We start from the raw sequence: 17,465 nt of genomic DNA on the forward strand, positions 1-17,465 counted from the left end.
TCAAATTCGTGAGACATGATTTTCCTCTCACAAAACCATGCTGACTGTTCCTAATCAGTCCCTGCCTCTCCAAATGCCTGTAGATCCTGTCTCTCAGAATACCCTCGAACAACTTACCCACTACAGATGTCAGGCTCACCGGTCTGTAGTTCCCAGGCTTTTCCCTGCTGCCCTTCTTAAACAAAGGCACAACATTTGCTACCCTCCAATCTTCAGGCACCTCCCCTGTAGCTGTCGATGATTCAAATATCTCGACTAGGGGACCCGCAATTTCCTCCCTAACCTCCCATAACGTCCTGGGATACATTTCATCAGGTCCCGGAGATTTATCTACCTTGATGTGCGTTAAGACTTCCAGCACCTCCCTCTCTGTAATATGTACACTCCTCAAGACATCACTATTTATTTCCCCAAGTTCCCTAACATCCATGCCTTTGTCAACCGTAACTACTGATGTTCAGTTCCATTCGCAACCCCTCAAATAATGAAGCAGTCCGAGCCCGCATGCAGCAAGACCTGGACAACATCCAGGCTTGGGCTCATAAGTGGCAAGTAACATTCGCGCCAGACAAGTGCCAGGCAATGACCATCTCCAACAAGAGAGAATCTAACCACCTCCCCTTGACATTCAACGGCATTACCATCACCGAATCCCCCACCATCAACATCCTGGGGGTCACCATTGACCAGAAACTTAACTGGACCAGCCATATAAATACTGTGTCTACGAGAGATGGTCAGAGGCTGGGTATTCTGCAGCAAGTGACTCACCTCCTGACTTCCCAAAGCCTTTCCACCATCTACAAGGCACAAGTCAAGAGTGTGATGGAATACTCTCCACTTGCTTGGATGAGTGCAGCTCCAACAACACTCAAGAAGCTCAACACCATCCAAGATAAAGCAGCCCGCTTGATTGTCACCCCATCCACCACCCTAAACATTTACTCCCTTCACCACCGGCGCACTGTGGCTGCAGTGTGTACCATCCACAGGATGCACTGCAGCAACTCGCCAAGGCTTCTTCGACAGCACCTCCCAAACCCGCGACCTCTACCACCTAGAAGGACAAGAGCAGCAGGCACATGGGAACACCACCTGCACGTTCCCCTCCAAGTCACACACCATCCCGACTTGGAAATATATCGCCGTTCCTTCATTGTCGCTGGGTCAAAATCCTGGAACTCCCTTCCTAACAGCACTGTGGGAGAACCGTCACCATACGGACTGCAGCGGTTCAAGAAGGCGGCTCACCACCACCTTCTCGAGGGCAATTAGGGATGGGCAATAAATGCTGGCCTCACCAGCGACACCCACATCCCGTGAACGAATTAAAAAAAAAAAATTTCCATTGAAGTCAATAGGGAGAGATGTATAACGGGCAGCTGATCAGATATCGCCCGTTTTACACCATGGCCCAAAGTCAAAATTACCCCCTGTGTGCAACACCACAGAAAACCAACCATTACTCATTAATATTCCTATTTTTCATGCAACTAATTCTCCTTTGAGTGTATTTATAGACCATACTTCAACAACAGTTTATGGTCGAGAAGTTCACTCTAAGACTTCGATGAGATCACCCCTTCACCTTTGCACCAATTGGTATTCCAGCGTACTGCAATAAGCTTCCAGTTTGTGCTCAGTGCCTGTATTTCCCCTCTCTTTCAAAGTGCCCCAGGACTTCTCACTACAGTATGGGCACTGTATATGTGTACGTTGTGATTGCAATAAAAAAGACCAGAAGTGTTTTCGGGATCATAGTCACACGTGCACAAATTATCATGCACACACAGTTTCAATTTGAGTAATTGTGTTTTAAAATGGGATGCATCAACTTGGAGGCAAAACTGTACACAAGAAAGCAAGTAGTAAGTAAAATCACCAACAGGCCTTAAAATGTTGAAAAGTCCCTCAAATATTACAAGCGGTCCAAACATTTATTCAACCCAGCACTAACTCAGAACTGTAGCCCCAAGTTTTGCTCACTCGTAATATTAACACTCTTTTAACAGGAACTTAATGAAATGTGGGAGGTCCAGGGGTGAGGACTACATTTGGAAAATTACATTACCAAGATCAGTGACTGATACTTACAACCTAAATGAAATATTGCCACATTGATCGCAGAGATCCAGGAAACCTTAAAGGCAAGTACATCAAAGTACTCCTGAATGTCAAGGAAAAAGATTCCAAATGATTTCACAAAGGACATCGCCAAACCAGTTGTAACGAAGCATGAGGCCAATATAACCCATCCGTAGCCACCGTCTGTGTATTTCGGAGTGGAGAGGCTGTTGTTGGGGTCCTCAGTAGCAGAGTCAGCAGCTCGGAGTTCCTTTGACATTGCAATTTCCTTTGAATCTAATAAATAAAAACATGTGAACAGCAATCATTCAGTTCTGTTGAAGTGGTTTTGATGGAGTGTCAACCCAAAACATCTTTCTCTGTTAGATGCTGGCTGACCTGTTGTTCATGTCTAGCATTTTCTGTGCGTGTTTTTTTCTGATTTTCAGCATTCACTGTTTTTGTTTTTATTTTAATTATGTAATACTGGCCCTGAATTTTCTTGATGTCAGCTGCAGCGGAAAGTTACACCATCCACCTGAGGGATTTACACAGAAGTTTCCTGGGGTAGGTTAATTTAAATATTTTTGCCGCAGCTCTGGTGTAACTTGAGTGTAGAAACTATGTAAGTTGCTGATGAGCCATACTCAGCCTGCAGGGAGATGGCACTCCCAGCTTCCTCACACGCAGGACTGATCAACAGTGCAGAAAGAAGTGAAAACATTTCACAGGGCAGGCAAGGGTAGCATGTCATTACAGTCTCTCTTTCTTTCCTCCCTGCCCACTCTGGGCAACCACAACACTCTTCACCCTCTTCACACCACACATGGCAGACTGGTCAGAAAAGTAAAAGCCCATGGGATCCAAGGGAAAGTGGCAAGTAAGATCCAAAATTGGCTCAGTGGCAGGAAGCAAAGGGTAATGGTCGATGGGTGTTTTTGTGACTGGAAGGCTGTTTGCAGTGGGGTTCTGCTGGGCTCAGTACTAGGTCCCTTGCTTTTTGTGGTATATATCAATGATTTAGACTTAAACGTAGGGGGCATGATTAAGAAGTTTGCAGAGGATACAAAAGTTAGCCGTGTGGTTGATAGCGAGGAAGAAAGCTGTAGACTGCAGGAAGATATCAATGGACTGGTCAGGTGGGCAGAAAAGTGGCAAATGGAATTCAATCCGGAGAAATGTGAGGTAATGCATTTGGGGAGGACAAACAAGGCAAGGGAGTACACAATAAATGGGAGGATACTGAGAAGTATAAAGGAACAGAGGGACCTTGGAGTGCATGTTCACAGATCCCTGATGGTAGCAAGACAGGAAGGATGTAATTGCACTAGAGAGGGTACAGAGGAGATTTACGAGGATGTTGCAAGGACTGGAGAATTTTAGCTATGAGGAAAGATTGGATAGACTGAGGTTGTTTTCTTTGGAACAGGAGGCTGAGGGGAGATTTAATTGAGGTGTATAAAATTATGAGGGGCCTAGATAGAGTGGAGAGGAAGGACCTAATTCCCTTAGCAGAGAGGTCCATAACCAGGGGGCATAGATTTAAAGTGATAGATAGAAGGCTTAAAGGGGAGCTGAGGAGAAATGTTTTCACCCAGGGGGTGATGGGTGTCTGCAACTCACTGCCTGAAAGGGTGGTAGAGGCAGAAACCCACATCGCACTTAAAAAGTACTTGGATATGCATTGGAAGTGCTGTAACCTACAACGGTAGGGACCAAGAACTGGAAAGTGGGATTAGGCTGGATAGCTCTATTTTGGCCGGCACAGACACGATGGGCCAAATGGCCTCCTTCTATGCCATAAATTTCTAGGATTCTACAATTCTATGATACTAAGCCTTCAGACTACACCATGTAAGGGCACCCACAGTTCCCATAACACACACCAACTGCCTTGCACAACCCCAAAACCATGGGCTAGAAATTCGGCCTACTAGCACCTGTTGTTTCGGTGCTATGCGGCCTCCTGAAGTGCCAAAATGGCGTATTGGTTGCACGCACACGTTTCCAGCGTGATGTGCGCCGGACACCATCTTGGTATAGGTATTAGTGCATGCGCAAATACCGAACGTCGGAAGCATGTAAAGTAAGGAGAAAATGGATACAATCAGTGTGCAATGCTGATTTAAAGTGATAGACACCATTTTAGAACTTAATGCTCAACTCAATGTCTTAACCATGGCCATCTGAACGTATCTTAGAGTGCTCGGAGAACCCCCCTACCAGCGCTATTTGAAAGGACCATGCAGGATTACAGGTTAGTGGCTGGATTATTGCTTCTGGATACTGATACATTTGTAACAGTTTTTGGAGGAATCCTATGCTTGAATACTAGGACGAGGGGACACAGCCTAACATTTAGAGCCAGGATGTGCAGGAGTGAAGTTAGGAAACGCTGCTACACGCAAAGGGTGGGAGAAGTTTGGAACGCTCTTCTGCAAACAGCAACTGATGCTAGTTCAACTGTGAATTCTAAATCTGAGATTGATAGATTTCTGTGAACCAAGGATATTAAGGGATATGGGACTAAGGCAGGTATATGGAGTTAGATCACAGGTCCACCATGATCTCACTGAATGGCAGAACAGGCTCAAGGGGCTAAATGCCACTGCCACTTGCTGCTTCCTGTTATGCGCCACCTTCTCCTGCAAGAAAGCGGGACATGTGTCTGGGTGATGTGCCTGTCATGGTTTAATAGCTGCCAGTGTGTGTGGCCTGTGAGTTGTGGGTGAGCGTCTTGCAACAGTGGTAATGTGTAAGGGTGGGAGGAAGCATCTGATTGGAAGAGTTGAGTACTAATAGAAAGAGTTTGTTGGTATGTGGGTTAAGGGGGGTGTAGTGCGTGGAGCAGTGGATGCGGCTAGTGGTGCAGTTGGTAGGAGACACCACTTGACAGTTTACCTCACTCACCTTGACCACTCGTGTCAAAGCACTGAACTTCTTCCTGCACTGCATCCATGTTCGTGGTGCTGTGCACCTGGCATTGACTGCGTCTCCTGCTGCCTCCCACTGCCTCTTAAGGATATGTCTGGAGGGCCTCTTGCCCACCATCCCCCACCCCGCCTTACAGATATAGGATGTCCCTCCTTCTGTCCACCTCTTGCACCAAGGCCTTTAGTGCATCAGCAGAGAACCTTGATGCACGCACTCTCGCAGGCCTGGTACAAACTCAAATTGGCATATTGGTGAGGTCTGGTATGCAGATTGGAAAATGTGGGATTTAGTCATGTGCAACCTTTATTCGATGTTTTAACATAACTCAGCAGTTTGTAAACATAGGGACGGGAGCTGCATCTGTGTTTTATGTGTGCGATGCCTGATCTCCATTCAGACTCCATGCAGACAGCAGACCGTTATCTTCAGCAAATAACAGGTACCGGCTACCTTTAAGAAATTTTAAGAGACAGCCTGCCTTTAAGAGATTAGGGCTCGCCCTGCTGGTGGAAAGTGTGAATTGCATCGAATCTACATGTCAACGCTGATTTCCAATGCAGCTTGAAGGTAAGTCCACAGGCCCGACGAAAGTCTCGTCCTGCCTGCGCAGGAAGCATAGGTACGGGTTAACAGCGGATCGTGCTACCCGTGCCCGGTTTTTGGGGTTATCCAATTTAACCCCCACCTTCTTACACTCTAATATCCTCATACCTCCACATCTCTCACTTCACCTCTTATTAACAGCCTTGGGTGGAACAGGTGACTTTAGACCTATGGTTCGCAAAACTCTTCATTGCTGGGGTTTTCCTCACTTTATGTCTGGGTCTATTGTAGACTAACTGATAGAAATTGATTGCTACAATTAGTCAACAACTCCATTATCTTTGCATCATGCAACAAAGGCAAAGATGTTGAAATATTTTTAAATTTTTGTTTGTACCAGCCTCTGCTATTTGGAGAACTGCGGGGGGGGGGGAGGTGGGGGAGGTATTTAACTCCTTGTAGGGCCTAGTCTTAGTGGAGGTGGTGTGGAATGCAGCCTTCTAGCAATGAGGCATGCGGTAGTCAACCAAAGGCAGCTCTTAGGGAGATTCCTTAGCATGGGTTGGAACCACGTTATACTCCAACAGCTTTATCAATACATACAAAAAGGTTTAGATTTGGTCTTGCATAACCTCGAACTTCACACATCTGGGGAGTAAAATTGACCTCCGGTGGGGGCACAAAACGGGCCATAGGGGATCGGCCGCCCTGCCCCACTTTCCTTATCAACTTTGTTGCCAATTTTGTGCCCTTGGCGAAGGTGAAAATCATCTCCCTAAACTCCAAATTAATATGAATTTTCATCCCTCCTATGCATACACGGTCCTTCACTTTGTGATTTACATATTTATACATTCATTCTGTGAAAAATGCAACAAAAGTATACAAAAATCACATAAGGCTCGAGATTACTGTTGCTGATAACAGTGGACAAATGTTTAAAGCATTTGTGTGACATTCTTCTATTTATTATTCTACTCATTCTTAAGGTACTACTATTTCTTAAAAGTAGTAGGCAGAGGTATGTCTTAGAAATGTGTTGAGCACTTGTCTGCTATTATCTGCAATGGTAATCCTTAACCTATAAACTGTTATGAAATAATGTACCGAGCGGATAAATCACATACTGGCAGCACAAAAATTATTTCTACTTTTAGTGCTCAATCAATAAAAAAAGTTACCTTCCATTCCCCCGTTGCCTCTTGTGGAATAAACTGTTCATACAGAGAGATGAGGATAACACCAGGTGAGGAAAGGAGATAGTTCTCCCAAGTCAAACCTTACGATTCATATTTGCAAAACAACCATTGCATCAACAACAGCTTTATTAAGCCTTACCCACTAAAACCAACCACAATCTTTCCCAAACGCACCCGGCAGTAAGTCTACAGTGCACTTAACTTTAAATAGCCACTGCACTGTTTATCTGCTATGCCACCTTACCAGCTGTTACTGTCACTCAAGTTGAAGGCTTTGATAGATATTAAGTCCCTGTTTATCAAATAACTGTTTCTGGTTCGAAGCAGAATTCCTATTTTGAAAGAAAGACGTGCATTTTTATAGCACCTTTCACAACCTCAGGACAACCAAAAGTGCTTTACAGCCAATTAAGTATTTTCTGAAGTGTAGTCACTGTTGTAATGTAGGAAACATGGCAGCCAATTTGTGCACAGAAAGGTCCCACAGACAGCAATGTGATAAATCACCATATAATCTGTTTTAGTGATGTTGGTTAAGGGATAAATATTGGCCAGGACACCAGGGAGAACTTCCCTACTCTTCTTCGAATAGTGCCATGGGATCTTTTACTTCCACCTGAGAGTATCATCCATCGGTTTAACGTCTCATCTGAAAGACAGCAACTCCGACAGTGCAGCACTCTCTCAGTACTGCACTGGAGTGTCAGCCTAGGTTATGTGCTCAAGTCTCTGCAGTGCAGCATGAACCCACAACCTTCTGACTCAAGGGTAAGAGTGCTACCAACTGAGCCACAGCTGACACCAGTTTTGTCAGTATCTCTAGGCAAAACTAAAGAGAAATCACTAAAAATTACCTCCAGAAGCTCGTTGTGTTAATCAGATCCTTCGTATACAGGAAGAGGCTCTGTTCCAAGTCTCTGCTTTATCTGACGGATCAGTTCTGTTTGGTTTTGACCAAATGTTCGATTCATAAACCCAATGTTCTACTCATAAACTGCATTCAGAAGAAAACAAGTTTAGCTCTTAAGTTGGTAAGAGGGTCATAGAAAATGGGAGGCATTGGAAATGGGTGGAGCTATTCTCAAAACTCACAATACACTATAAGTAAATACAGCACTTTCAATTTTATCAACCAGAACAAATCGTAAGAAAGATATGCCATGCCACATGACAGATAACAACTTACGGTACTTACTACACTGAATTCTGACAAAAGGTAATCGACCTGAAACATTAACTCTGTCTCTTTCTCTACAGATGCTGCCTGGCTTGCTGAGTATTTCCAGCATTTTCTGTTTTTATTTCAGATTGCCAGCATCCGCACTATTTTGCTATACGTTACTGATTTCATTGAAAGAGAACCTCTATCTAATCCTGAGATTAAAGCCCCTAGAGCTGATTCATTTGTGTTATCTTATCTACCTAAAGCCAGTTTCAAAGTTAATAGTTTCCAGTTGCTGAGTGCACCATCAACTGTTAGCAGCTTGTCATGATTAGGTGGGAATGTCAAACTGCTGGCTAAAATTAGATACCAATTAGGAGCCTACTGCAAATGGTGGCCTACTGCAGAGGCAGTGCACGCCAACAAAACAGGTGGGTTCAACACACGCCTCAATAGCACCATTGTTTCTCACAAGCTGCAGAAATGTAAGGTGGCTAAAAACCGTAGCTTAAGTAGGCTCAGGTGCTCCCACCCACCTCTTTACAAGCCAGTGAAGTAGCATCACCATTGTTTGCCTATCACGGTTAATGAGAATGGCTTTTTTTTTATTCGTTCACGGGATTTGGGCGTCGCTGGCAAGGCCGGCATTTATTGCCCATCCCTAATTGCCCTCGAGAAGGTGGTGGTGAGCCGCCTTCTTGAACCGCTGCAGTCCGTGTGGTGACGGTTCTCCCACAGTGCTGTTAGGAAGGGAGTTCCAGGATTTTGACCCAGCGACAATGAAGGAACGGCGATATATTTCCAAGTCGGGATGGTGTGTGACTTGGAGGGGAACGTGCAGGTGGTGTTGTTCCCATGCGCCTGCTGCCCTTGTCCTTCTAGGTGGTAGAGGTCGCGGGTTTGGGAGGTGCTGTCGAAGAAGCCTTGGCGAGTTGCTGCAGTGCATCCTGTGGCTGTCAGCACTAGATAAGATGTGGAGATGCCGGTGATGGATTGGGGTTGACAATTGTAAACAATTTTACAACACCAAGTTATAGTCCAACGATTTTTATTTGAAATCTACAAGCTTTCGGAGGCTTCCTCCTTCCTCAGGTAATTGGAGCTCCTGACAATTGTTGCCTGCTGCTTTAAAACCGCTGTACATTCCTAAACTTGTGCTTACACAGTTACATTCGGCAGGATTTTAACTGGGAAAAACGGGTGGGTTGGGGGCAGGGGGGGCATTGAAAATTGCAACAATTTCAGACCCGTCCTCAACCCGCCCATTTCCGGTTTTCACTGGGGCAGGACGAGGGAAGGGCAACCAATCCGCTCTCAGGAGGCGGGTTGGTCACTAAAACCTTTCAAGGAGCCTGGGGGCCTCCATGTTGAAAGGTTTTGCGATTTCAATCTCTGGGGGCCAGGATTCCCGGGTCTTCTCCTTCACACCGTGGGAGAGGAAGAGCGAAGGCCCGAAACTGCAGGAAAGTGCCTTTCTGGCACAGCTTGTGGGCCCGGAGGAGCAGGAGTGTTTCCCCCAGGCCCAACAAGCCGACCTGCAACGACCTCCCCTACGATTGCTGACACCCCCCCAAAGATCGCCAACCTCTCCAACGATCGTGGCCCCCCCCCGACGGGATCACAGCCCCCCCCAAACGATCATGACCACTGCGATGACCCCCGTTTCCAACCTCCCCCTCCCCCCACCCCTCGGTGGCTGAATCCTCGATCACTAAAACCTTTCAAGGATGCTGCAGGCCTCCATTTTGAAAGGTTTTGCGATTTCAACCTCTGAGGGCTGGGATTCTCGGGCCTTCTCATTCACACCATATGAGAGGAGGCGAGAAGGCCTGAAACTGCAGGTAAGATCCTTTCTGGCACTGCTTGTGGGCCCGGAGGAGCAGGCGTGTTTACCCCAGGCCCAACAAGTCTACCTGCAGCGACCCCCACTACGATCGCCGATGCCCCCTCCCAACAATCACAAACCGCACCCCCCCGAACGAACACGACCCCCTGAACGATCATGACCACCCCCCAACGATCATGCGACCCCCACCCCAACGATCACGACCCACCCCCAAAGGATCGTGACCCCCGATCCTGACCACCCCCCCCCCCCAGTCCCCCGGTGACTGACCCCCTGATGGCTGACACCCCCCCCTGATGATTGACCCCTCCCCCCCCGATGGCTAACTCCCCCCATGCCCAACATACTCCCTTCCCACCGCCCATTCCCCCCCACAACATCCATACAATCCAAGACTTACCTGTTCACTTACCTCTTCTTGGCTCTTCTCCCGTCCGACTGAGACCAGACTGTCAATCAGGCTGGCCTGTCAGACAGGAAACCGACAAAAAAAAATAAAAGACGTCCTTACATCAAAATTGTACGGACGTTCGGGAAACCCGTACTTCCGGGTTTTCCGTCCGCGATTCGACCCACCCGTTCCCTTCCCGGCACCGGGCTAAAATTATGCCAATTGAGTCTACAGCACAGAAACAGGCCATTTGGCTCCAGTGGTCTATGCTGGTGTTTATGCTCCACCAAGAGCCTCCTCCCTCCCTACTTCATCTAACCCTATCAGGATACCCTTCTATTCCTTTCTCCTTCCTGTGATGTGGAGATGGCGGTGATGGACTGGGGTTGACAATTGTAAACAATTTTACAACACCAAGTTATAGTCCAACAATTTTATTTTAAAATCCACAAGCTTTCGGAGACTTCCTCCTTCCTCAGGTGAATGTGGAACTTCTCCTTCCTGTGCTTATCTAGCTTCCCCGTAAATCCATCTATGCTATTTGTCTCAACTACTCCTTGTGGTGGCGCATTCCACATTCTTACCACTCTTTGGGTAAAGAAATTTCTCCTGAATTCCTGATTGGATTTATTAGTCACCCCTTAGACTTCTCTTTTCTAGAGGAAAGTGCCCCAGCCTGTTTAGTCTTTCCTGATAAGTATTTCCTCTCATTCCTGGTATTATCCTTGTGAATCTTTTTTGCACCTTCTCCAATGCCTCTATATCCTTTCAACAAGACCGAGTGTGGCACCAAGGAGCCCTAGTAAAATTGAAGTCAATGGGAATCAGGGGGAAAACTCTCCAGTGGCTGGAATCATACCTAGCACAAAGGAAGATGGTCGTGGTTGTTGGAGGCCAATCATCTCAGCCTCAGGACATTTGTGCAGGAGTTCCTCAGGACAGTGTCCTAGGCCCAACCATCTTCAGCTGCTTCATCAATGACCTTCCCTCCATCATGAGGTCAGAAATGGGGATGTTCGCTGATGATTGCACAGTTCCATTCGCAACCCCTCAGATAATGAAGCAGTCCAAACCCGTGTGCAGCAAGACCTGGACAACATCCAGGCTTGGGCTCATAGTGGCAAGTAACATCAACATCCTGGGGGTCACCACTGACCAGAAACTTAACTGGACCAGCCATATAAATACTGTGGCTACAAGAGCAGGTCAGAGGCTGGGTATTCTGCGGCGAGTGACTCACCTCCTGACTCCCCAAAGCCTTTCCACCATCTACAAGGCACAAGTCAGGAGTGTGATGGAATACTCTCCACTTGCCTGGATGAGTGCAGCTCCAACAACACTCAAGTAGCTCGACACCATCCAGGACAAAGCAGCCCACTTGATTGGCACCCCATCCACCACCTTAAACATTCACTCCCTTCACCACCAGTGCACCGTGACTGCAGTGTGTACCATCCACAGGATGCACTGCAGCAATTCGCCAAGACTTCTTCGACAGCACCTCCCAAACCTGCGACCTTTACCACCTAGAAGGACAAGAGCAGCAGGCACATGGGAACAACACCACCTGCACGTTCCCCTCCAAGTCACACACCATCCCGACTTGGAAATATGTCGCCGTTCCTTCATCGTCGCTGGGTCAAAATCCTGGAACTCCCTTCCTAACAGCACTGTGGGAGAACCTTCACCACACGGACTGCGGCGGTTCAAGAAGGTGGCTCACCACCACTTTCTCAAAGGCAATTAGGGATGGGCAATAAAGGCTGGCCTTGCCAGCGTCGCCCACATCCCATGAACGAATAAAAAAAGACCAGAACTGTGCACAGCACTCCAAGGGTGGTCTAACCAAGGGTCTATATAAGTTTAACATAACCTCTCTGCTTTTCAATTCTGTCCCTCTAGAAATGAACCCCAGTGCTTGGTTTGCCTTTTTTATGGCCTCATTAACCTGCATCACCACTTTTAGTGGTTGTTTTTGAAGTCAATTTGTTTGCTCTACAATATACATAGGACAGTTTCCATTGCAGTTGGATGTGAAACTGCTTCAGGAAGTAGATCTGTAACATTAAATGTTATATTTTTCTCTTTTAGCCGACTACAGATTAATAATGTGTATCTTGCAGAATTTAATGGGGTAGTTTTAAAGTGGAGGCTGCACACCATTTTGTTTGCATGGTTTCCCCGATTTGCAAATTCACTGGAATTAGTGGGCAGTGAACAAGCTAATGATGACTCACCTGTAATTAAGCTGTTAACGCATTTGTTAAGTATGTAAGTTACCATTTAATTGGCCACCAAGCACACAAATACTTGAAAGACTGGTTGAGTGGAGAACCTGTAGAGTGAGGTTCACTGACCCAGAGCTGCGTGTCCTTAAAGTTATTTTACCTTGTTGCGTTTTAGCAGTGGGGAGAAGGAAGCTGTACCATGAGCATCTCGAGCAATCAGCACAACATTGGGCAGCTTGAAATCTGCAAAAAGTTACATGATCTGAAAAAAACAAATCACGATAAGGCAAAAAAAATTAACGTGGGCGTGAAGAACATATTTGGCAAATAAAGTTTTAAGTGACAGTCGCCCCGAAATTCCTCAGCCATCATTATGTGGACAGAGGTGAGGAATCTGGGGCGGGACCTGGTTATATTGGGTCTCCATTTCTTTATTTTGGTGAAATTCCGCCAGAAGTCAGGGTGGGTTCATCTTGAAACAGAAGAGGAAACCTTGGCAAGTTCAGGCACCTCATAGGAGGCAACAAGGCCTTCCACCATGACCAGGAAGCATGCTTCAGACCATTTGCTATAAGAACATAAGAAATAGGAGCAGGAGTAGACCAAACGGCCCCTCGAGCCTGCTCCGCCGTTCAATCAGATCATGGCTGATCTTCGACCTCAACTCCACCTTCCAGCCCAATCCCCATAGAGTCCAAAAATCTATCAATCTCAGTCTTGAACATACTCAATGACTGAGCATCCACAGCCCCCAGGGGTAGAGAATTCCAAAGATTCACAACCCTGTGAGTGAAGCAATTTATCCTCATCTCAGTCCTAAATGGTCGTCCCCTTATCCTGAGACTATGCCCCTTAGTCCTAGACTCTCAGCATCTACCCTGTCTAGCCCTCTCAGAATCATATGTTTCAATGAGTTCACCTCTCAATCTTCTAAACTGCAGAGAGAATAGGCCCAATCTACTTAATCTCTCCTCATAGGACAACCCTCTTATCCCAGGAATCAATCTAGTGAACCTTCACTGCATCGCTTCCAAGGCAAGTATATCCTTCCTTAACACAGTACTCCAGGTGTGGTCTCACTAAAGCCCTGTACAATTGCAGCAAGACTTCCTTATTCGTGTTCTCCAACCCCCTTGGAATAAAGGCTAACATAACATTTGCCTTCCTAATTGCTTGCTGTACCTGCATGTTAACTTTCTGTGTTTCGTGTACAAGGACATCCAAATCCCTCTGAACACCAACATTTAATAGTTTCTCACCATTTCAAAAATATTCTGCTTTTCTATTCTTCCTACCAAAGTGAATAACCTCCCATTTCCCCACATTATACTCCATCTGCCAACTTCTTGCCTACTCACTTAACCAGTCTATATCTCTTTGCAGACTCTTTGTGTCCTCCTCACAGCTTACTTTCCCACCTAGCTTTGTATCATCAGCAAACTTGGATACATTACACTCAGTCCCTTCATCCAAGTCATTAATATAGATTGTAAATAGCTGAGGCCCAAGCACCGATCCTTACGGCGCCCCACTAGTTAAGGCCTGCCAACCTGAAAATGACCCGTTTATTCCTACTCTCTGTTTTCTGTCCATTAACCAATCCTCTATCCATGCTAATATATTACCCCCATCCTTTTGTGTGGCACCTTATCGAAAGCCTTTGGAAAATCCAAATACACTACATCCACTGGTTCCCCTTTATCCACCCTGCTAGTTACATCCTCAAAAAACTCTAATAGGTTTGTCAAACACGATTTCCCTTTCACAAAGCCATGTTGGCTCTGCTAAATCATATTGTGATTTTCTAAGTGCTCTGTTACTACATCCTTAATAACAGTTTCCAGCATTTTCCCGACTACTGATGTCAGGCTAACTGGCCTGTAGTTCCCTGTTTTCTCTCTCCTTCCTTTCTTGAATAGCGGTGTTACATTTACTACCTTCCAATCCAGTGGGACCGTTCTAGAATTAGGGAAATCTGGAAGATCATAACCAATGCATCCACTATCTCTGTAGCCACCTCTTTTAGAACCCTATGATATAGGCCATCAGGTCCAGGGGATTTGTCAGCTTTTAGTCCCATTAATTTCTCCAGTACTTTTTCTTTGCTAATATTAATTACTTTAAGTACCTCACTTTCATCAGACCCTTAGTTTCCCACTATTTCTGGTATGTTTTTTGTGTCTTCTACTGTGAAGACAGATACAAAATAATTGTGTTACGTCTCTGCCATTTCTTTATTCCCTATTATAATTTCTCCAGTCTCAGCCTCTAAGGGACCCATGTTTACTTTTGCTACTCTTCCTTATATACTTGTAGAAGCTCTTACAATCTGTTTTTATATTTCTTGCTAGTTTACTCTCATATTCTATTTTCTCCCTCTTTATCAATTTTTTGGTCATCCTTTGCAGGTTTCTAAAACTTTCCCAATCATCAGGCTTACAACTCTTCTTGGCAACGTTATAAGCCTCTTCCTTTAATCTAATACTATCCTTAACTTCTTTAGTTAGTCACAGATAGATCACTTTTCCCGTGGAGTTTTTATTCCTCAATGGAATGTATATTCATTTAGAATTATGAAATATTTCCTTAAATGTTCATCATTGCTTATCTATCGTCATATCATTTAATCCTATTTCCCAATCAACCTTAGCCAACTCGCCCCTCATACCTACGTAATTGGCTAAGTTTAAGTCTAAAACTTTAGTTTCAGACTTAAATACGTCATTCTCAAACTAAATATGCAATTCTATCATATCATGATCACTCTTCCCCAGAGGATTCCTTGCGATGAGATTGTTAATTAACCCTGTCTCATTACACAAGACAAGATCTAAAATAGCCTGTTCCCTGGTTGGTTCCACTATTATTGCATTACCTTTCTTACAATTTCTTGATTAATACTCTGCCCAAAAGTATAAATACTGTTAGGGGGCCTATAAACTACTCCCACCTGTGTTTTCTGCCCCTTGTTATTTCTTATCCCCACCCATAATGATTCTACTTCCTGATCTTCAGAGCCAAGATCCTTTCTCACTATTGTCTATATGTCATCCTTTATTATCAGGACAATGTACTGAAGGGCATAGCACCATTATGGACACTTGCCAGAGCAGGAGGCAAGGGAGAAATGATGCTCACCAGCTGCTCCTGTTATGCCGACCGTCCTCACCCAACAAACAAATGTTAAGGTGCCTATCAACCCCTTTCCAGTAAATCAGGCCATTAGGCTGCCTGTTCTTCTGAGGCCCAAGTGGGCACCATTTCCACTGGCCAGGAGGCCAGTATGCCTCCTTTACTGGGTGTACCACTGACCAGCGGGACCTGGGCCAGGGGAAACTCCCAATCTGGAAGTCTCTCTCGTCCCCCACCCCGCTCCCGCCCAGCCACGCTGCCTCTGACACAGGGGATTATGTTTAGTGTGGATTGAAATTCCGTTCCAATCGATGTCCTGCACGATACTCTCAGTACAGTCGGGACCTGGTGTATCTGGGCTTGGGCTGAATTCGCAGGCCGACCACCTCACTCCTGGTCCAAATTACAGCAGGAGTGCGCTGGAATACCTGGGCTCAGTCCCAAATGAAATTGTTTTATGTCTGAGGTTTCCCTTCAGTTTCCCTTCAATTTTAAATAGAATATAAGTAGACCGAACAATGGCAGATACATACCTACTTTAACAACAATTCTGAAGTAAGGATGATCTACATTGGTCCCCGGTCTGGCAACGCCTCGATTTTAAAATTCTCATCCTTGTGTTCAAATCCCTCCAAAACCTCGCCACTCCCTATCTCTGTAACCTCCTCCAGCCCTGTTTCCCTCCGAGATCTCTGCGCTCCTCCTCTTGCACATCTCCAATTTTCATCGCACCACCATTGGCGGCCGTGCCTTCAGCTGCCTCGGCCCTAAGCTCTGGAATTCCCTCCCTAAACCTCTCTGTCTCTTTCCTCCTTTAAGACACTCCTTAAAACCTATCGCTTTGACCAAACTTTTGGTCACCTGTCCTAATACCTCTATGTGGCTCAGTGTAAATTTTGTTTGCTAATGCTCCTGTGAAGCGCCCTGGGACATTTTTACGAGGTTAAAGGCGCGATATAAATGCAGAGTTGTTGTTGTTGTTGTTGTTGTGAGTCTCAGTGGACTCAACATTAAATATGTCAACCAATGCAGAGCAGCAATCAACAGAGCTTGAGCAAAGAGGTTGGGAAAAAGAAAGTGAACCTGTAACAGAGTGAAGCATTAACAGAGTGAGGACTTTCAACTGGGAATTTGGTAAGTGTGGGAATTAGGTGGAGAGGACAAAGGAGGTGCTAAGTGATTTAAACCAAAGAATTATATAGACTAAGACTGAGTGGAGTATAAAGGGAACCACACGAGGAATGAAAAATCAAGAAAAAGTAAAAAAAAGTGACGTCACAAGACAAGGAGGAACGCCGAGGGTAAGTCAGTGAGTATTTTGCTCATTAGTTAGTGTCTTTAGTGGTTATTGTGGTTATAGGGGATAAAAGGAGTGGGAGCGGAAACCCAAGAGCAGAGCGGGGATATAAAGGAGAGGGACCAGTGACCGAGAGCAGAGCGGGGATATAAAGGAGAGGGACCAGTGACCGAGAGCAGAGCGGGGATATAAAGGAGAGGGACAAGTGACCGAGAGCAGAGCGGGGATATAAAGGAGAGGGACCAGTGAACAAGAGCAGAGCGGGGTTATAAAGGAGAGGGACAAGTGACTGAGAGCAGAGCGGGGATATAAAGGAGAGGGACAAGTGAACAAGAGCAGAGCGGGGATATAAAGGAGAGGGACCAATGACCGAGAGCAGAGTGGGGATATAAAGGAGAGGGACAAGTGACCGAGAGCAGAGTGGGGATACAAAGGAGAGGGACCAGTGACTGAGAGCAGAGCGGGGATAAAAGGAGAGGGACCAGTGACTGAGAGCAGAGCGGGGATATAAAGGAGAGGGACCAGTGACCGAGAGCAGGACGGGGTTATAAAGGAGAGGGACCAGTGACCAAGAGCAGAGCGGGGAATATAAAGGAGAGGGACCAGTGACCGAGAGCAGGACGGGGTTATAAAGGAGAGGGACCAGTGACCGAGAGCAGAGCGGGGATA

At 45.9% G+C, this 17,465-nt stretch overlaps 1 protein-coding gene across 4 annotated transcripts in view; it reads right to left on the reverse strand.

Annotated features, from left to right (window-relative positions):
- Positions 1-17,465, reverse strand: part of zgc:114041 (uncharacterized protein LOC574425 homolog) — a 67,255-nt gene that overhangs the window by 15,952 nt on the left and 33,838 nt on the right. For 2 of the 4 annotated variants that reach the window (XM_067990066.1, XM_067990063.1), the window contains exons 1-2: positions 6,723-6,911; positions 2,095-2,361 (exon numbers count right to left, since the gene is read on the reverse strand). In XM_067990066.1, coding sequence (XP_067846167.1) covers positions 2,095-2,361; positions 6,723-6,729 — 274 coding nt within the window. In that variant the 5' untranslated portion in view covers positions 6,730-6,911. Of the gene's footprint in view, positions 1-2,094; positions 2,362-6,722; positions 6,912-7,594; positions 7,735-12,527; positions 12,630-17,465 lie in introns of those variants that run through there. The other 2 variants (XM_067990064.1, XM_067990065.1) reach the window with 2 other exon arrangements.

The sequence above is a fragment of the Heptranchias perlo genome, chromosome 9, assembly GCF_035084215.1.
Source record: "Heptranchias perlo isolate sHepPer1 chromosome 9, sHepPer1.hap1, whole genome shotgun sequence".
Lineage (NCBI taxonomy): Eukaryota > Metazoa > Chordata > Chondrichthyes > Hexanchiformes > Hexanchidae > Heptranchias > Heptranchias perlo.